At 49.6% G+C, this 20997-nt stretch overlaps 1 protein-coding gene across 1 annotated transcript in view; it reads right to left on the reverse strand.

The window, feature by feature from the left end:
* The window catches only part of ryr1b (ryanodine receptor 1b (skeletal)), a 55625-nt gene extending 35761 nt beyond the window's left edge, over positions 1 to 19864 (reverse strand). Inside the window, exons 1-22 of the mRNA XM_067246752.1 lie at positions 19601 to 19864; positions 10514 to 10633; positions 10323 to 10424; positions 7513 to 7587; positions 7105 to 7183; positions 6159 to 6271; positions 5895 to 5994; positions 5706 to 5802; positions 5218 to 5292; positions 4816 to 4972; positions 4493 to 4657; positions 4160 to 4281; positions 3459 to 3645; positions 3151 to 3286; positions 2793 to 2888; positions 2464 to 2582; positions 2244 to 2377; positions 1745 to 1986; positions 1443 to 1635; positions 899 to 1115; positions 451 to 555; positions 82 to 185 (exon numbers count right to left, since the gene is read on the reverse strand). Coding sequence (XP_067102853.1) covers positions 82 to 185; positions 451 to 555; positions 899 to 1115; positions 1443 to 1635; positions 1745 to 1986; positions 2244 to 2377; positions 2464 to 2582; positions 2793 to 2888; positions 3151 to 3286; positions 3459 to 3645; positions 4160 to 4281; positions 4493 to 4657; positions 4816 to 4972; positions 5218 to 5292; positions 5706 to 5802; positions 5895 to 5994; positions 6159 to 6271; positions 7105 to 7183; positions 7513 to 7587; positions 10323 to 10424; positions 10514 to 10633; positions 19601 to 19648 — 2786 coding nt within the window. The 5' untranslated portion in view covers positions 19649 to 19864. The remainder of the gene's footprint in view (positions 1 to 81; positions 186 to 450; positions 556 to 898; positions 1116 to 1442; positions 1636 to 1744; positions 1987 to 2243; positions 2378 to 2463; positions 2583 to 2792; positions 2889 to 3150; positions 3287 to 3458; positions 3646 to 4159; positions 4282 to 4492; positions 4658 to 4815; positions 4973 to 5217; positions 5293 to 5705; positions 5803 to 5894; positions 5995 to 6158; positions 6272 to 7104; positions 7184 to 7512; positions 7588 to 10322; positions 10425 to 10513; positions 10634 to 19600) is intronic.
* Positions 19865 to 20997: the final 1133 nt, after the last annotated feature.

The raw sequence follows: 20997 nt of genomic DNA on the forward strand, positions 1-20997 counted from the left end.
ACAGACTACTAGTCTCTGGCTAACACCATAGCAATCTTTCTGACCTAGCCGCCCTGCAGTACCCACAGAGCATGCTCTTACTTCAGTGTCTCCGCAGACATCTGCAGGTTGTAGTTCCTCTCAGGTTCTGGGAGGTTATGGAAGTCCACCAGGCAGGGGTGGAGCTTCTTGTTGTCATCTCTGAACTGTGAAAGGGAGGGAACTTTAGATCAGCTGTATTTTCTTGTCATCCTAATGTGATATGTGTTGTATTTTGTCAGAAATACAGTATCCTCAATGTTGATAGGTGCGTCAAATCTGGTTATTATCATCATGATACTAGCTTCAGTGGAAAGGTTGCTACAGTCTTGCTATTTCAAAACCTTGTTAGCACCCCCTCAACTGATCAGTACTGGGTCTTCTCCTTCTCCTGGGGTTGAAGTGCTACAGTCATGGTGTGTGTAGACTCACTACGCCGTAGGTCCAGCCCTGCTCGATGCGGGTGACGGCCCACAGCTCGTGGATGTTCTCCGCCAGCTTCTCACGGATCCGCTCCAGGTGTGGAGGCAGGACGATCTGAGGAGCGCAGGCAGGAGGTCAGAGGGACAGACGATCGTGGACCACAGGATCACTGAGACAGCAGCACGTGACTGACAGCTGGGCTTTTGTCATCATGCTGACGTGTCAGAGAAACTGGGAGGGGGGCGGGGTTAGGGATGGGGTTAGGGGCGGGGTTAGGGGTGGGGTTAGGGGCAGGGGGCAGGGTTAGGGGTGGGGTTAGGGGCAGGGGTGAGGTTAGGGGTGGGGTTAGGGGCAGGGCTGAGGTTAGGGGTGGGGTTAGGGGCGGGGTTAGGGGCGGGGTTAGGGGCAGGGATGCGGTAAGGGTTGGAGGCTTTCCTACGTTAACTCCAAGCGGTACCTGGATGGTGTCCACGGGGCAGGGGGTGAAGGAGGTGTGTGTAAGAGACTGGGTGGGGCCCAGCAGGTTGCGAATGCCGTCAAAGTCGTGCTTGTACTCCTTGATGGGCTCGATGCGCATCCTGTCTTTGGGCAGCAGTGCCTCGTAGCACGGGGCGTAACCTGGGGGGGGCAGGAACTTGAAGTCTCCATGACGACCGCCCAGCAGGAAGCGAGCTCTGGAGAACACAGCAGTTGTCTTGTTATCTCACGTAGGAAGATCTCTTTAAGCTAGGCAATAAGAAAACATGGGCAGAGGCCAATTCTCTCTTCCCTCTTCCATCAGTCTGCTATTGACTATGTCACCACTGTTTATCATTGTAAATACCTCCAATAAACAATTAGGTGTATCGTTCATCGGCCTCTCTGACTACAGATTGCTGAACCGAGTCTACCCCTACTTCATTTTTATCCTGCATTGTAAACTTGGATTAGAAACATGGATTTAAGTCCATCCCGCTGTGCCAAGTCTATCCTCCATGTTGCCTAGCGCCCTGACAGCTTACTTGACTCCGGCCGAAAAGCTGATGACGGGGAAGAACAGGCCGTCCACGTTGAAGTTCTCAAACATGCCCTGCACCGGGTGTCCGTTGATACGGAAGGAGATACTGGGCACGCTCAGATCCAGGCAGCAGCTGATGACGTCATCAGCGGCCAGGGCGTGCTGATTGGGCGAGGCCACCTGGCGGGGGACGTGTCCTGGAGGGCAGAGAGGACGCCAGGAGGACGTCAGGGTTACAGGGCAAACCCGAGGAGCAGGATTTTACAGAACCCTCAGCCGTAGGGGCATTGCCCGGGCATAGCTTACCCGACCACAGGTGCTGGCCGTCGAAGCCGTAGGAGTAGAGGTCATCTCCTACACCGTTGCCTCCCCAGCCCTCCCCACCTCCAGGGTAGGGGCTGTAGCCCTCGGTCAGGGCCCAGCCCACGCGGAGGTGAGTGGCCTGGGCCGTCACGAAGGGCTCCACGTGGTCCACCATCATCTCAAAGTACCACTTCTTGTACTGCGTGGAACCCTCGCAAGTCCCCAGGAAGATGTTGGGTCTCACGCTAGAGACAGCAGAGAGAGAACCCCCTCAGTGACGACGATCAGCGTCAGACATATCAAGGGAGTCAGGTGGCTGAGCGGTTAGGGAATCGGGCTAGTAATCAGAAGGTTGCTGGTTCGATTCCCTGGCCGTGCAAAATGACGTTGTGTCCTTGGGCAAGGCACTTCACCCTACATGCCTCGGGGGAATGTCGTACAGGGACTAAATGACTAAATGTAAATGTAAATCAAGGTCAAAGGTCACATCTGGGAATCCTACCTGGTTACATAGTTGACAATGTTAGTCTGTAGCAGGAGGTCTCTGCCAGGAAGTAGGTTCTCTGTGATGAGATTCTGATTGGACCTCACAGCAACGCCGTTACACACACAGAGAGAGCGCAAGACGTCCAACACCTGGAAGATGATGACGCAGGCATGAGAGGAGGGGCTTTTACAGGTGTCACACCACAGTCGGTGGGTCGCCGTGGCAACGCGCTGACCTTATGGTTGCGTCCGTGTTTGTCCAGGAGCGAGATGATGGATTTGATATGGTTCTCCTGGATGATGTTCAGAACCTCTGGACTCTCAATCAGAACGCAGTACAGAACCTCCAGGATGCCTGAGAAAACAAAGAGGATTCTGTCAAGGACCCTGGTACGTAGAGGTCAAGTTTGTAAAAAAAAAATATATATACAAAAAAATTCTTTAAAAAGAATCTACAATCTAAATTTACAATAACAAATTTGTACTTTGGATTCAGAATTTCGATTCAGAATCAGTTCTGGTGTGCGTTGTGGTGTGGACTGGAGAGAGTCCTCCCTCTACATACCAGAGGACGCCTCCAGCCTGTCCAGTTTGCTGACCAGCCAGTCAAGGTTGTCACAGAACAAGGCACAGTTCGAGCGGTTCCCTCTGATGAGAGAGGCTGGAAGGAGGAGCAGAGACAGACAGAACCAGAGGATGAACGCTCCCGTTTAGCTCTTCATTCACGGGCATTGTTCGATAACGATAATAACGCATTTGTTTGGCAGACTCTTTTATCCAGAGTCACGTCCAGGGGTGATTTGAAACTGTAACCTCTTAATCTACAGTTAATCTGCAGTTGGCAGCAAAAACAGGACCGCTGAGCTCTACACATCCACAGTTGTAACAGGCTGTAGTGACCCGGACGGTTAAGGCCATCCTACCCAGCAGCTCGTAGAGAAGGTTGACGATCTCCTTCCAGGACTCTGCCGCCTCCTCCCCAGCAAACTCAGAGAAGTGGGCGGCAGTGTTGTACACGTTCAGACGGTCGATGCACTCCAGCACGATGGTGATCATACCCTGAGGACGGCAAAGAAGAGGAGGGGCTCATGTAGCGGAAGCACTACCAGTTCAGTTCTCGTTCTGTGTTAAAACGGGACTCTCTGAAACGGGGGGGGGGGGTGAAGGGAGAATCTGTGTGATCAGGACGTGTTCGTTCATGTGTGTGTGTTGAGTGGTGCTGGCAACGTGCCTCCTCTTGGAAGAGGTTCTGACGGTTGCGGAGGGAGCGCAGCTTGGTCTGCTTCTCCTCGTGCTCCAGCTCCTCCTCCGGAGGGCGGAAGTAGAAGATAAGGTCCTGCAGGGAGAGGACCACCGAGTCCAGGGGCAGGGCCACGGGCCCCGGGGCCTTGTTCTTCCCACTCAGAGAGTCCAGACCCCTGGAGGATACACACACACACGCAGTCACCACACACACACACACACAGCACACACACACACACAGTCACCATACACACACACGCAGTCACCACACACACACACAGTCACCACACACACACACAGTCACCACACACACACACACACAGCACACACACACACACAGTCACCACACACACACACAGCACACACACACACACAGTCACCACATACACACACGCAGTCACCACACACACACACGCAGTCACCACACACACACACGCAGTCACCACACACACACACGCAGTCACCACATACACACACACACGCAGTCACCACACACACACACACAGTCACCATACACACACACACAGTCACCACACACACACACAGCACACACAGCACACACACACACACAGTCACCACACACACACAGACACCAATGGGTCAACACTAAAAACAAGAGAGCATGTAGATGGTTAAATGGTTCTTAAAGCAATACTCTGGATGTTGATACTGAACAGATGTTGGTCATACTTGATGAACTGGGTAAAGAGGCCCAGGGTGCTGTAGATCATACGAGCTGCCTGGGACTCCTCGATCTGGCAGCGGGTCAGGGACAGGGCGTCGTCCATGTGGCCCTCCTGGTGCAGTATGCCCTGGGCACACAAAATACACGCATCTATCTGTGTATCACTGAAAGTCTCCAACAAGTTCTACAGAGTTAACAAGCAGATTTCGATTTCAATTGACCAATCTCAGTTCTAGCGTGAACTAGGGGGGGAATGTCCCTGTACTTACTGTAAGTCGCTCTGGATAAGAGCGTCTGCTAAATGACTAAATGTAAAATGTAAATGTCTAAATGCTTACCCTCCTCTTCATGAAGCCCAGCCGAGCCGCCTTGGCGTCCAGGGAGGCGTAGGTGAGCCACAGCCCCGTGGAGACGTGCTGGACGAAGCACATGGACTCCCCGTACTTGATCTCAGGGATGCCCATCCCCTCCACATCACGCTTCTTAGTCCCCTCCACCTTCTCCTGCTCAGGGAGAACGAGGCGGGGATGGAGGGATGGTTAGAGGGAAGGAGGGATAGAAGGAGGGAGGGATGATGTGGGAATTCAAAAAAATATAATTGTGGTGACTATTGACCATTTATTTAAAAGAGTTGAGATGTTGTCCTTTAGGAGTTTCTGACCTTTGTCACTCGGAAACAGAAGGCGGAGAGTTTGGTGTTGGCCTTCTCGGGGTCCACTACCATGAGGCCCTTCTCCTCGTCCAGGCACAGGTAGCGGCCCGTGGTGATGTGGCGCACTCGAAACGACTGGCCCCACTTCATGTGGCTGCCGCTCCAGCTACGGGCACAGGGAAGGGTCAAACTTCACCAGAGGGACAGAGTCAAAAGAAGAGAGAGAGAGAAAAAACGAGAGAGAGAGAGAGAGAGAGAGAGAAGAAAAAGAGAGAGCGAGAGCGAGAGAAAGAAGGAGAGAGAGAGAAAAAACGAGAGAGAGAAGGGAAAACAAGAAAAAGAGAGCGCGAGAGCGAGAGAAAGAAGGAGAGAGAGTACCTCACCTAGAGGTGAAATAGAGGAGAGTCTCACCTGATTCTCAGTGGCTCCAGCCTCCAGAGGGAGCGGGCCTGGCTGCACACTGCACCACCTTCATAGTGGGCCATCCTGTACACACACCAGGGGAGAGCTGCTGTCAATAACACCAAGGCACAGCATGCAAACTGAACTAACCCGAGTGACGTAAAGGTGAGAGGGAGAGAGAGGGGGGGAGAGAGACAGAGAGAGAGACAGAGAGAGAGAGAGAGAGAGAGAGAGAGGGAGAGAGAGAAAGAGAGGGAGAGACAGAGAGAGAGAGAGAGAGAGAGAGAGAGGGAGAGAGAGAAAGAGAGGGAGAGACAGAGAGAGAGAGAGAGAGAGAGAGAGAGAGAGAGAGAGAGAGAGAGAGAGAGAGAGAGAGAGAGAGAGAGAGAGAGAGAGGGGGGGGGGGCAGGGTTGTGCAGAGTACAGACGGAGGACAGGGTGGGATGCGGGGGGGGTGGGGGGCAGGGGGGGGGGGCGATGCGCCCCTCGCAGCTCACCTGCGGTTCTCTTCTCCTTCCTCCGGCGTGGAGATGGCGAGGCACTCGTCCATGTGTCCATGGAACAGCCTGAGAACATGACCTCCGGTCAGAAACCCTGGAAGAAAATAAAACACGTGAGTAACACATACATGTACCACGTATGTGAACGCGTGTGGTGGATGACTAGAATGAGGTCTGATGCCGTACCCTCGGCCAGCTCGCACCCAGAGCACACTGGGTTCATGTTCCACAGAGTCTGCATGAAGGAGGCGTCCACCATCAGATCTCCACTGGCGTACGACAGGTGCTGTTGAGGGAAGGAGAGGAGGAGCCAGAGGGGGGAAGAGAAGGGGGAAGGAGGGAGAAAGAGGGTTAAAGAGAGAAGCCCTTAGAAAGAGAGATAGAGGAGGCTTAGCAAACTCTCCAGGTCTTCACTTAGCCTTGACATGGAAGAGAGAGACGGCCCCTTACCAGGTATCTCTCAGACGACACACTGACCAGGATGAGGTCATCTCCTACCCTGACCTTCTCACCCTCTGACCTCTGCTTGGATGCTGGGTGGATGGTCCACCAGCACGCCTCACCTGGTGGAACACACACGAGAAGTCAGCACGAATACATTAGAATTGGGTGAACCCAAGTTCTCTCTATGATATATTTTATTTTTTACTAGCCTAGCTAGTATTAACTTTTGGTCAGCTTTGTTTTCCATGTATTTGCGCTGTTTAGCTAGTATTGTGGTGGGACTGAGATTATTAAAGCAATAAACCATGAGAGGGGTATCAAATGAACATGTAGAGCAATCAATGCCATTCAGTATCCAAAGGACTGGAGTGGATAACACTATAAGAGCGAGTCAGATTTCCCTACTCTACTCATAGCGTGGATAGCAGGTTACTTTTGATGCCGATGGCAGTAGGGGGAGGAGTTGAAAACGGTTAGAGCAGATGAGAGGTTTGTTTTGGAAACAGGACCAAAAGTGAAGTAAAGAGGCGACATAAAAAGGTTAGTATTCATTTTTACATTTGGGCCCTCCTCTTTTACAGTAGGCCTATTTTAAAAGAGCGTTTCCAAAACAAACTTCTCATCTGCTCTCTTTCTCTCTCGCTCTGTGGGGTCGAAAATCAAGCTGTTCCACTAAGCGCTCCCCCTAGAGGCCTGGAGCACTTCCGTTGTGTAATCGGGATGCAGCGTTTTTTTTGGTAGCATTTTTTTTCGGGGTTTATGTATTCGGTTGTGTTGTGTGTATTTGCAGCACATTTCTATATTTGCAGCGTGTTTGCTAAATGCTGAGAATGTGTTGTCAAATGTTTTCTTAATTTGATTGTGTTTTGTCTATTTGCATGTGTTTTCTTAAGTTGCAGGGCGTTTGCACCCTTAAACCCTAACCCGTGTGTCTTAACAGTCCATACTGCACCTATGGAGTCTTCTTGTAAGCCCACGTCAAAGGCCAGCTTGTCGGTGAGTGAGCGCGATGTGGTCAGACAGCTCAGATACTGTGGAGAGGAGATCACACACCAGGTTGATACCACACCATATCATGCCCCGCTAACTACTGAGGTAGAGGACAAGAGACAGATATAGAGAGAGAGATGGAAAGAGTAAGTGAGAGAGATAGAAAGGGAGAGAGAGAGATAGAAAGAGAGAGATGGAAAGAGTAAGTGAGAGAGATAGAAAGAGAGAGAGAGATGGAAAGAGTAAGTGAGAGAGATAGAAAGAGAGAGAGAGAGAGAGAGAGAGAGAGAGAGAGAGAGAGAGAGAGAGATGGAAAGAGAGATGGAAAGAGTGAGAGACAGACAGAGATGGAGAAAGAGCGTGGTCTCACCATGCTGGAGTGGTAGTGTCTGAGGAGGATGGCGTGGCCATACAGCAGGGTACGATGGCCTCCACCCTGGGACGACTAGAGAGGGACAGAAACCAGGGCACACAAGGTTAACTGACTGGACAGACAGAACCGGCTCTAGACGCCAGTAAAGCCTCCTGCTCCCAGGAGAAGGAGAGGGAGGAGGAGGAGAAGGAGAGGGAGGAGGAGGAGAAGGAGAGGGAGGAGGAGGGGAGGGAGGAGGAGGAGGGGAGGGAGGAGGAGGAGGGGAGGGAGGAGGAGGAGGAGAAGGAGAGGGAGGAGGAGGAGGAGAAGGAGAGGGAGGAGGAGGGGAGGGAGGAGGAGGAGAAGGAGAGGGAGGAGGAGGAGGAGGGGAGGAAGGAGGAGGAGGAGGAGGGGAGGGAGGGAGGGAGGGAGGAGGAGGAGGGGAGGGAGGGAGGAGGAGGAGGGTTCAGAGTAGGATCTCCTCTCCACCTCCTTTCCACCGAGCTGAGCTCTGTGGAGTGAGAATGGTCTCCTTCCCATACAAAACACCAACCACAACACCAACAAACACCAACCAAGTGCACCAGAACAGAGAAGAGAGACTGTTCAAACGGAGATTGAACATTTTCTTCATTGCACACAGACCGTAACATTCACAAGTAGCAGGTTAATGTCACTAAACACCAACCGAAAAAGACACAAAGTCAACAGTAGCAACAACAAAAACAATGCCATTCATATCCAGTCATCGCCACCGATTACATCTGGCATGGAGGAAACACACAAACATCACATGTAATCCTACCTTTTCTCAACATCCAGCAAGGTTTCAAACAAAACAAAACAAAAATTATGGTTGTAATTACAGTATAGTTAGCCAGAATAATCATCACCAGCACCAGACACCAGTATGATTATGATCAGGCTTCAGGTCGTGGGGTTAAGTAAACCTTAACCCACTGGAATAGGGCCAGGGCGTGTGTGTCGAGGAGCAGGACTGATCAATTAACCCTGGGCGACATTAGGCCTTGATGGGACAGCTGAAAGGCCGAGAGGCTGCGGGATGGACAGGGGAGAGGGGTGAAGGGCTGAGGGGCCAAGGGGAGCTGGTGGTGGACGAGTTGAGGGACAGGCTAGGCCAAGCCAGCACTCTGATGGGGTGTCAGGTTCAACCCCCCCCCCCCCGCCCAACCCCTGCCCTGACGCAGGCGGTAGGGACTCTCCGCTGGGCTACATGCCATGCTATTCTCATCCCCTGCGTTCCGATGGAAAGACCAGGCTGTAAGCCCAAAGCCCAAGGCTCTGTCCCTCAGGACAGGACTATGTGGAAACACCCTAATGCTAACATGCTAGTGTAGCCATAGATATAAAGGCTAGATGTCTCGTCCGCGTTGCCGGACAACGGAGTCGAACGTCCGCACATGGCGGCCATCTTGCTACAGTCAACTCGCTCACCCATAACATTGTGTGGGTGCTACATGTACTTTTTAAATGACCATAACTTGCTCAATTTTCAACCGATTTTTAAACGGTTTGGTTTGTTATCAAAGTCAGAGATGTCGTTATGCCACTTCATACTTGTGAATAATTATGTTTTTTTTTTTTTATAGAATAGAAGTATGCAGTGGCATAACAACTTAATATATATCTATGAATGTAGCTGCCACACTCTGATTACACCCACACCTCTGCTGAGTACATGTTTATCTACCCAAGCCTCTTCATCGTAGATGGATGAAACACATCTCTGTTGTCAGAGCGCCAGGTCGGGATGAATTTGGGATGAAGTGGATGATTAGAGAATGTTGGAGACGGAATGAGGATGTGAGAACGTGAGGTTAATCCAAGTGAACACATGTGACCAGAGGTAGGGAACCATGCCATTATGACAGGCATGGGAAGGGGTTTTAATAGAGGTGTCAATGGTGATGCATGAAATACAGTTGGATGGAGTGACTGAATGGACATGTAGATGACTGAATGAATAAGGAGACAACGTAGACTGAGTGTGCAGTAAAGGAGCTTGTAGAAGCTGCAATTGGTGACAGTAAGTTACTCGAGAAGTGCAGTCACTGCTATGTCTATTAGAATGTTCTACTAAGGCTCTCTGTATTGTTTATTCCCAGATGGGGGTCCTACTGTGAAGACACAGACAGGTGGAAGACAGCTGCACTGTGTCAACAAGTGTATGAGGTGAAAGGAGAGGTTGTGGGGGGCTCTGGTTTGGGAAACAAGTTACAGGATATGAGACATGTGCAAAGACATACCCATTTGTCCAAATCGACTGCCTGGATGGCAGGGAGAGAGGGGTGGGAGTGTCAGAGAAAGAAACAAAAGTTAAAGTGACTTTGTGGTCTGGAGTTGTATGATGCATCTACTTTATAACAAGTGTTGTATGGAGGTTTTCTCCGAAAACGGGAGGTGATGGAAACATACTGTACCAGTAAGAAAACAAGGTCTTTTCTGTGAGAGCTAACATGACAGGAAGATTTATTTTTCTTAGATTGTTCTTATCGAACAATACGGCTTGTGTCTCTGCTCGTTAATGTACCAAAACAAACCTGAAACCACAGAAAAGCCAAGAAAAGTCCCAACGTTTCACAAGCCATGCTTCCTTGAACAAAATGATCTTCTATATCTCACCCCTCTATCATATTCATCCTTCCATCCAGGTATCCCTCCTACCATCAGTCTCTGCATCCATTCATCCATCTATGCATTCCGTCCATCCATTTACAGTTATCCATTTATCCATCAATCCATCATCCATCAATCCATGCATCTACCAATCTATCCATCCATCCCAACATCCATCCCTCTGTGCTTACCTCGTTCATCTCCACGGTGTTGGCCAACATTTCCTGCAGGGCACGCACTGACAGAGACTGCTCCAGGATGAAGGCACAGATGGCCAGGTCTGGGGGCACATTCTGGGGAAGAGAGCCCACGATGGGGGGTTAAGCACCTGGGTGGGTGGGGAGTCGCGGGGGTGAGGGCTGTTTATGGGCAGTGCTCGTACCTGGGCGTTGGAAGTGGTTTCCAGGAAGCAGAGACGATTCCCAAAGCCCTCGCAGGAGAGGCATAGTTTGATCTGCTCCTTCAGAACAGTCGCAGTGCACTGCAGCACTATCTGGTCATCCTGTACACGCCCCAGGAAGAGAAACACATACACAATAGTTAGAGCACTTCGCCTGCCCCAGAGGCCAGGTGTGACTGGGCTGCCAACAGCCCCTCACAATGGGGTGGCACTAATAACAGAGACAGAGAAATGAAGCAGGCAGAATGCTAACAGTCAGTAATTTGTGGCTCCCTGTCAATGCCACAGGCCTGCCAGAGATGGGTGTAAATTCACCGATAAACACCCCCTCCCTCTCCCCTCACGAACCCACACCTGACACAGAGCATTCCCAGCTGCTCTCTCCACTCACTCATTATGTAAGTCTATCCATCTCCCTCCCCCCCTCGCTCTCTCTGTCTTCATCTTTCTGCTCCCATTCTTCATCTTTCTTCCTTCCTCGCTCCTCTTAACACATTCCTTCTCCTCAAAATTCTCCATCTTTTCTCTATCTCTCTCTCTTTCTCTCTCTCTCCTACCTCTCTCTCTCTCCTTTCTCTCTCTCACGGCTCAGTCAGCAGTTCTAGGTCCTGACCTGCTGTTTTGGATGAGTGACAGTTGGTCTCATATCACGGTAAGGGGACAGAATCAAAGTTTTCAGGCTGAAAAGGGATGCTGGCCATAGAACTCACAACACATGCCCTCCCCTCTACCCATAAGCCATCTCTGTTCCTGGGGCTTAACAGAATCTCCTCTTCCTTTAGTTAGCGTATCATTTATCTTGCCTCAGCCTAGAACTGTCTCCTCTGTTCTCTCCTCTCCCCCCCCCCTCTCAGTGGAAAGAGGAACAACCTTCCTCCTCTCAACCTCAGGCTCTGGCAGCCATGCCACAATCCATCCCTTCAAGTTCACCTCGCTTACTGCGTTCATCCAACCTGAGTGTTTATCATTTTATTTTTTTTCATCTAACTTGTCGATATTTTGAATTCCCTCTCCACATCGTGATGGATCTCGCAGTTACAAGAATGAGTCATGGTTTGTCAAGTGGCATCGGCTCCTCTGTGCTAACAAGAACCTCAACATACGGCATGTCAGCCACCAGCCACTTCACGCTGCACAGCCTTCCCACTTACTCCTCTTCACCCACACTGCTGGCTGGGACAACCACCCAGGACTGATGGACTCTGCTCTGCCCCGCTCACATCCCTCATTAGTCATTGTTTATCAGGAAAAAAAACTGTCAAACCTGCGAAAAGTAACCAAAGTGATATAGAGGAGAGAAGGCATTCACAGACACCAGAACTGAGGTTGGCTCAGCTGAACTAAGCCGTAAAGGGCTCTGTGCTGAGGAAGTGTGAAATGAGCTTGACTTAATGAACTAAAGTGGGATGAACAGGGCTAAACTGGGCTGAACTGGGTCTGTTTTGAGTACAGTGCAGCTGTAGTCTGGAAGTAGACCCTGATATGGGGATGAGGCTGTTTGTGAGGTCTAAAAGCAGACGCTATGTGACTCACAGTCCAGTTCAGCCAGGATGATCAAATGACACGGAGGATAGTACACAGTACACACACACACACACCAGAGCTGCAGTACTGTGTAGCCTGGCTAGCCACTCAGCTCTTCAGAGAAGATCTACCCACACACTCACACTGCAAACTTGACTGGCTTCAGTTACCTCAGCAGAGTTGTATTAGCAGAAGAGACAGGGAGACAGAGTCAGGGATATCAGACTCGTGGTTATACAGGATAATGAATTTGAGTCAACAAATCCCATTTTGGATAAGAGACAAAAGGGTGGCTACGGAATGACATGTTTAACACATGATAATTCTCAAACAGCGATTCAGACACCAATTTAAACCTATATAGCACTATCTATAATCTCTATGCACACAATATACAGTAACTGAAACCCTAGGACATTGAACATGGATTGACAGAAGCCTGAGGTGACGGCCACTGTCACTGAAGGCCAAAGCGAAATCCCAAACTCTCTTTTGTGTTGTCGTTACAAGAGCAGCCGTGTCCTTCCGAGAGTCACGCAGCGCCAGGCTCATCGTGGCAGCCCCCAAACCTGGAGGCTTAACTCACCCTGGTATTAATAGAGCTAGACTGGCAAACGAGAGACGGGCCTGGCTTCATTTGAATCCACCCCGCGAGGTGTTAATGTGTCAATGTCACAGGCCACATCAGTTAAAGACAGGTAAGACGTGGAGAGAGACAGAAGGCTTTGGACAAAGAGTCGGACTTGACCTATTGAACTTCTTTTCTACCGTGGTGTATTCACATCCTGGTTAGCTGTCTGGGTGGATGGTGTCATGTTACAGCCAGCCCATACTAGGAACAGGCGCTGCAAGGACTTGAGCGTGTGGGTATTTGGGGTGAGAAGGGAGGGGGGTACCAATTACGTATCAATTTGACAGAGTTTCAAATGAACATACACACCAATATCCTCCGTAAAATACACACCCACATCCCCCATACACACCCTCTCACCCAGCAACACACTAGTGTGCCCGCTGCTCTGTGTACGGGAGTGCCTGGTTGTTTATCATCAGTAACCAGGATGGCCAAGACCCCTGGGAACATTTCAACATTTCACAGCAGAGATGAAAGGGGGGTGGAGACAGGGGAGAGGGGTATACCCCCAGAGTCTTCCCATGATGCTTTGCTGGCACCAGGAGAACTAGCAGACGCCCTTTCAGCAGCAACCACCCCAACGCCGTGAATAGAGGCGACATAATTCCTTATGTAGGACAGACAGAGTTTGTGATACGAATGACAATCGCAGTGTTGTGTGGGAGGACGGTGGCAAGGTCGAGAGGAGGGCCGACACAGGACCAGGCTCCAGAAAGTTCTTCAGATAGCACAAGATATATTCTGATATTTACATTACATTTACATTTAGTCATTCAGCAGATGCTCTTATCCAGAGCAACTTACAGTAAGTACAGGGACATTCCCCCCCGAGGCAAGTAGGGTGAAGCGCCTTGCTCAAGGACACAGCGCATTTGCACGGCCGGGAATCGAACCGGTAACATTCTGATTACTATCCTGATTCCCTAACCGCTCAGCCACCTTGCTCCCCTGATATACTGCGGATCAGCTGGACCCCAAACCGTGGCCCATGAAATCCAGAGACGTTAGCAGCGATTTAAGTTACAATACATAAACAAATATAGATTTGGTTTTACTGTCAGTTTTTTGAATGTGTATCTCACTTAAACACCCGTATCTAAATGTGTCAGACAACTGCAGCAAACCTCCAGCAGGGCCCCCAGCCTTTGGCAGCCGCCCCCATCAGAGTGTGCTGATGTGGGCCACCCCCTGTCCAGCATCGACCGCAGCCTGGCCGACACAGAGTGAGGGAGGGACAGCCGACAGGGGTGGAGGATGGATGGTCAATATGGACCAGGAGGTTGGAGGGGGCAGGCGGGGGGAGTGGGTGGGGGAAACCCTTTGTAGAGGCTTTTGTCCGCTCCCCCTCCCTCCCTCCACCCCCCCCCCCCCCCCCCCCCCCACCCACTGAGACAGATCAAAAGGGAATACTACTGCACTACTGCATTTTCTCTCTCACACACACTCACACACACACTCCCTCCCCCTCTCTCTCTCTGTATCATTCTGGATAATGGCTGGGTCTCCAAAATGTCACCTTACAGGTAGGGGGGGAGGTCTGCCTGCTACCTGAGAGCAACAGGGGGGAGAGGTTCGCCACCCCTCTAACCCCTCGGCTTCTGAAATACCATCTTTAAAGAACCGCTTTACTCCTCTTACATCAGTGCAGCGCAAACAGTTATGCGATGGGGAACTTTGTAGCATGGTGTCAGTTAATACTTCAAGCACAGCAGCCAAGCCAAGTACTGCAGATCCTACAAACCAGACACTGCATATAATATATAATACTATATAATACTAATGTAAGGAAGTCCCATACTGACAGTTTAAGCAATTGGCAAGGCTTTAAAGAGTTTTAAACGTTCCTCCACCTCCCCTCTCTCTATCTCTCTCTCTCCAGAAGCCTTCCTATTTATCTGTCTACCTCTTTCATCAAAACCCTATTTTAGTATATTATTTCTCCTCTGTCCCTCTCCCCCCAATCTCCTTTCACCCCCCCCCTCTCCCTGCTTTCTGGCCCACCCCCACTCCTCAGTGTCTATTTCTGGTGGTTGCACCTGTCACTCTCACATTCCCCCCTTCTGCTGACCTGCAGATAGTTAGGAGGATCTCTTGGAGAAGGCCTTCGGAGAACCTTTTCAGTAGGACCACAAGCCTGTGTCACTGATCGCAGAAAGATCCACACTGAAACATACAAGCTAAGTCCCTCTCAACCAAACATAGGGAAAAACTTGAGTTTCTCAGAATTTCCAGATAGGCATTTCCATTTGAATATAAGACAACTGATTAGCAAGAGTTGATATAATACATTTGGGTTGCATAAACACCCATATAATTGTATGGTTTGCGGTGGCGTACCGTTTGAAATAATGCAATCCGTTGAAGAACACACCAGAAATGCTTTAAAGGAAAGACAAGCGATTTTATATCCTCACAGTTGCCCACAGCTAATGCAAAACAGCTAGGCTACAATGGTAAAAGTAATTAGACTACATTGAATCTTGAATTCAGCTGAAGTTCTGAATTTAAATGAGGTACTGTAGCAGCTACGTTACAGGCAGAGGATGGCTCATCTGGCTCCTATTCCATCAAACGTAATAATAACCTCTTCTTAAACACCTCAGTTATTAGAAACTTCACACAGATCGCAGCAGGTGAGAGAATGTCAGCGGCTGACAGGTACTGCTCCTGGCACACATCTGAGGAAATGCCTTCATCAATAAATGATTCCAGTGGGGCTGAAATGATCACCCTCATCCATCACAAACTTGGAACCAACAAACTCTGAACGGACCTTGTTTTTCACTCCGAGCAGGCGACTGACACAAAAGACCCAAAGTGAATCCAACTGAAACCTTGAATGTATTGCAAACCAAACCCAGAACAAACAGAAGCAAAACCCTAACCCTAACCCCGTTCAATCAGAGCTCACGGACACAGAGCTCACGGCTTTGTTGACACAGGGTAATGGTTTTGCAGAGGACAAATTGTTCACACCGTGGGTAGGATCTCCGTTACCAAGTGACATGACTTTGTGGATGGGAGAGACTTTGTAGGGATCAGCTGGGCGGCCTGGCTCCAGAGCCACCTGTTTATTGTGTAAGCTGTGGCCATGTCACCGTGGTGTTCAAATAAGGCCAAGCTAACAGGTGCCTTGTCGACGACCAGTGTGGATGTGTTCATCTCTAGGGCTCAGCACTTCATAAGCCTGGGCATGCTCACACTGTCCCAACACCTCTCCTCTCCCATCCTCTTCCATCCTCCTCCTCCTCTCCTCCTTTCTTGTCCCGATCCTCTGCCCTCCTCTCCCATCCTCTCCTCTTTAATCCTCTCCTCGTCTCTACTCTTCTTTGTTCTCATTAGGAAACTCTAAGACGAACCGTCTTTGTTTAATATGGACAGCCACACACCAGTGGGTATTCTGTGAACGCCGTATGTGTGTCACGCAATTTCGTTGAGAGTAAACATTCCTGTCTCTCTGGAGTAGAGAAATTACTGTATCCAGAAAAACAAATTATACATAATTTTTGATTGTTGGCTAGATGAAATGGGGGTGTGACAGGAAAAGTGGTGTGAGTAATTATCAGAGTTTTACAGGGAAGGACCGGGCTGTTTCAGCAATGTGTTCGAATGATGCTTTGTGAATGTCAGATACGTTATCACAGCCAATGATGTTGGAAGAGACCTTCAAGGCTAGCAAAATGATTTAGTTGACGCCAATCAGAACAATCCCTCAGAAACACTGTGTATGTTTTTCACACACCCACACACACACCCACACATATACACACACACACACACCCACACATATACACACACACACACACATTCCCTCCCAATGGATGCCAGCAAGTAGGACACTGGCTCTCCTTCTCTCCTCCCCTTGAGTGTGTGAGCTTATAGTGGCAAACTATAAAAAGAAACTGCTGCTATAGATTGGAACCTGAAGAGCCCTTCTAACTCACTCTCCTGTTTCACACCAATACTGTCTAAGCCATTGCAAAACAATGACACAGCTTTTATTCCTAAAACAGGGAAAGAGAATTACAGCTAGCCTTCATGTTTGCCCTCACTGGCAGTTGTACAGGGTAATCCAGACTTTAACTACAGAAAGCCAGGAGACCCTCTTGTGAGCTAAGCTAAGTGTCTCAGACAGGACATGTGGGCTAACTGTCAAACTCGCTAGGTGTTTTATATGCAGGATCACAGACAGTAATGCTATTACCTTGTACACCTGGTCTGTCTGAATACAGATATCATGGATAAGCCCAAGCGCAAACAGAACCTAGCACAGACAAACCACAGCACTCTCAGATAAGCCATTGTACTTTATGAGTTATTCAACTGACAGGTTGTTGTATAATTTAGCGACATTTCTCTTCACTGGCACTGCTGAGTAAGCCGTCTACAGTTTGAGAGCCTTTGTAAAAATGAGAACGAAGATGAAAATCTCTGGTGAAGATGTACAGTATGCATAGCAATCCCCTTTGCTACGTCTGGGTTTGAACTGAATTGATCTAACAGTATTAAAAAGGCAGAATAGTCTGCCACAGTTCCGTAGAACACTGAGTGCTAGAGCAGCATGGCACCTCCCTCTGTCCTCCTCCCTCCTCTTCCCTCCTCTCTCCCCCCCTCTCTCTTCCTCCCTCCTCCTCCCTCCTCTCTCCTCTCTCCTCCCCCCCTCTTTCTTCCTCCCTCCTCTCTCCTCCTCCCTCCTCCCTCCTCTCTCCTCCTCCCTCCTCTCTCCTCCTCCCTCCTCTTCCCTCCTCTCTCCCCCCTCTCTCTTCCTCCCTCCTCTTTCTTCCTCCCTCCGCTCTCCTCCTCCCTCAGCTGCCTCTGTTTCCAGATCATTCTCACAAGGAGAGGAAGATAGAGGAGGATTGACACCAGCGTTTTCACAATCCCCTCATTAGTGATGATAGGCCTGTCTGTATGAAGGGGAAGATCAGAGCCTGCCAGCCAGGGAGCAGACTCTGTCCCCCTCTTCCTGCCAGATGAATGAGGACCCCTACCTGAGATCACACTGTCACTCAGCCAGCAGTCAGACCAGGCAATGCTATGCCTTGCTCAGGGACACCCCAGCAGTGCACATAATTATCCCACCATCACCATCAACCTATCCCTGACAGGCTGTGGCAATGTTTTTTTTTAAATCCCCCCAACTCTCATGCAGAATGCCTTGCCTTTTGATCTGAGATCTTAGGCTACTCCCCGGTAGAACTATGCACAGGATGTGACCTCACAATTTACACTTTCCCACTCTGGCCAGTCAGACAGAAAAAAACGGGATTGTTTATGGTTCTATTATCTAAGAACGCCAGCAGTGTTAATGTCTGAGCTGACCCCATTGACCTGACAGGAATTCTGTCTCGCTTGGTAATCCACGTGTGCTTGTATTGCTGGACCTGAAACTATTATCAGATGGCTGAGCGGTTAGGGAGTCAGGCTAGTAATCAGAAGGTTGTTGGTTCGGTTCTCGGTCGTGCAAAATGACATTGTGTCCTTGGGCAAGGCGCTTCACCCTACTTGCCTCGGGGAGAATGTCCCTGTACTTACTGTAAGTCGCTCTGGATAAGAGCGTCTGCTAAATGACTAAATGTAAATGTATTATCACACAGAGAGATGAGCTGGTGCACCCAGACAAGGCCAGCCACAACGGTGCAAAACTTTGAATCTTTTGACTTCCCGAGTGTTTTGTCCTAATTTATTTGTACTGATGGGTCTGTCTGTATCAACAGGTGTCTCTGTCTCTCCGGGTCTCTCTCAGTGTCACTGGTTACAACAGCCTCGTCACTGGGCCTCGAAGGGATATTGATCTTCATCTGCTCCCTGCAGGTACAGGCCTCATGCTGTGTGTCTTGTTTGGATCTCAGTGTCTGTCTCCCTGTCTGTCTCCCTGTCTCCCTGTCTGTCTCCCTGTCTCCCTGTCTGTCTCCCAGTCTGTCTCTCTGTCTGTCTCCCTGTCTTTCTCCCTGTCTGTCTCTCTGTCTGTCTCCCTGTCTTTCTCCCTGTCTTTCTCCCTGTCTGTCTCCCTGTCTGTCTCTCTGTCTGTCTCTCTGTCTGTCTCCCTGTCTGTCTCCCTGTCTGTCTCTCTGTCTGTCTCTCTGTCTGTGTGTCTGTGTGTGTGTCTGTCTGTTTCCCTGTATGTGTGTCCGTCTGTGTGTCCGTCTGTCTCCCTGTCTTTGTGTGTGTGTCTGTGTGTCCCTCCATGGCAGCCATTGGGCTGTGTCCAGCTGTCCCCCTGCTGGCTGCCAGTCTCCCCTTTCCTGTGATATAAATAGATAACGATGCTAACAGATGCACCGGCCCCTGTCTATCCATACACACACCCACATGCATGCTCGAACCCCCATACTGTAAAATCCTCCGTTAGGAAGAACGTTATAGAAGTCATTGAAGAAAGACCTTAAGAAAACCTCCCATTTATATCACCGTTCTGAACTAATAAGGAAGTCTGAAGTTCGAGATCAATTCCAGATGTCATGATTGCCATAGTCGCCGTGGACCGAGAATAAAAAGCAGGTCAGAGCACATTTGGGCCCCACAAAAATAGTTAACTAAATACAGAAGGGGGCCATGGCTGGAAAAAAACTGCAACTAGAGATTGACTGAAATATCCGATGCCAGAACAGCAACATTCACAAACATGAGGAACTGTGAGAGCCATCCGATACACGGAAGGACAACTTGCTGAGATTTGGGTCAATTAAACGTCCTCGGCCGTAACAAAAACCGTACGGCACTCTGACAGTCAGAGACAGGTAGCTGAAATGCAAATCCTGCCCCACAAAACAAAACAACATGCTCACATCCAGAGATGATTAACCCTGTAATCGACCCCCAAACACAGACACACACCCCACCCCTCGCCCCCAATCCAGAATCTCAGTGCAGGTCGAGTCCAACAGAGAAAGTAAGCGAGCAGCACTCACCGTGCGCAGGAACTGGATCTCCTCCTCTCCGTCTCCTCCTTCTGCCATCCTTCTCCGATGCTTATTTGCAGCTCCTCGGAAGAAACCAGAAAATCCTCCTGTTTTCTCTCTCTCTTTCTATTTTTTTTTCTCTCCCTCCCCTCGCAACCTTTCACTCCTTGTTACCTCACTCCTCGCTACACCTCTCTCTCTCTCTCTTTCCCTCGGACTCCTCAGTGTCTGTGTGTGGGTGTGCTGGAGGACAGCATGTGTCCTGTGGCTCTCACGGTGGTGTGAGAGGGAGTGACGGGCAGCCAGTCTCTCTCCCCCATCGCATCCCACCGGGGGGGGGGGGGGGCGGGGGGGGGGGGGGGGGGGAGGAGAGGAGGGGCAGGCACCTTGTTACACATTCACGCCGCCCCAGCCAGCCACGCAGCCATGTTAGTAGAAGAGAGCCACTCCCTCTCACAGACAGGTCCTTCCCCTCACAGTCTCGTCGGCTATAAAAGGAAGACGTACGAAGACTCCGGGGAGCACTAAGACTCGCGTCTTCTCTGCCTCGCTCATAACGACACACGCAATCATCCCCTAGCACGCTGGCTTGGCTATCCTGCTTCAAGTCATGAAACTAAATAAAAACTGCAAGGGTTTTGTAATACCCCAGGTTTACAGTACAACAAAATATGCAATGATATTCATTGCATACAGTAAACACCATGCCTGGGCACAAATGGATAAAAAAAATAATTAAGACACTTACTAACTGATGGTATTTTTGCTTTCTTTATGCAAAGAGGACGGTATATTGGAAAATTGGACACTATACTAGTCTTTGTAAACGCACTCGGTACAAAGTGTATTTGTGGTGCGTGTGTGTGTCTGTGAGTGTGTGTGACTGCATGTGTCGTGCCTCTGTAAAAGCACTCAGTCCGAATGTATGTGTATCTGTATGTTTGTATAAGAGTGTGTCTGTATGTGTGTGTGTGTGAGGGTGTGTCGTGCCTGAGTTCTATTTCAATCGCATCCCTAGACTGATGGTGTGCAAGCAAAAGTGCTGTATCGTTTTATACCAAAATGAATCTCATTTGCACTTCTCTACAGTCGGTACTAGATTTCAGTGTGCAAGCAATTTCAGCGTGTAAGAAATTCCAGCAGAATTCCTTGTCCATAATTTCCATGTGAGAAGATAAATAGTGTGGCTGTGCTTTGCCAAACTGGGTTAATGGGTTTTTATTTTGATCACACACTGAGTCAAATTTGTGCATCAATAATTCCGTCTATCCTTGTCCATATCTCCTGTATGCCTCTCGTTTACATTTTCCTCCCTCATATTATCATCAACAAGAACAACCATATTCACCTTAAACACTCCTTAGAGAGCATTTGGATGTATTGACATGACTGACACACCCCTCCAG

Source organism: Osmerus mordax, chromosome 11, assembly GCF_038355195.1.
Source record: "Osmerus mordax isolate fOsmMor3 chromosome 11, fOsmMor3.pri, whole genome shotgun sequence".
NCBI lineage: Eukaryota > Metazoa > Chordata > Actinopteri > Osmeriformes > Osmeridae > Osmerus > Osmerus mordax.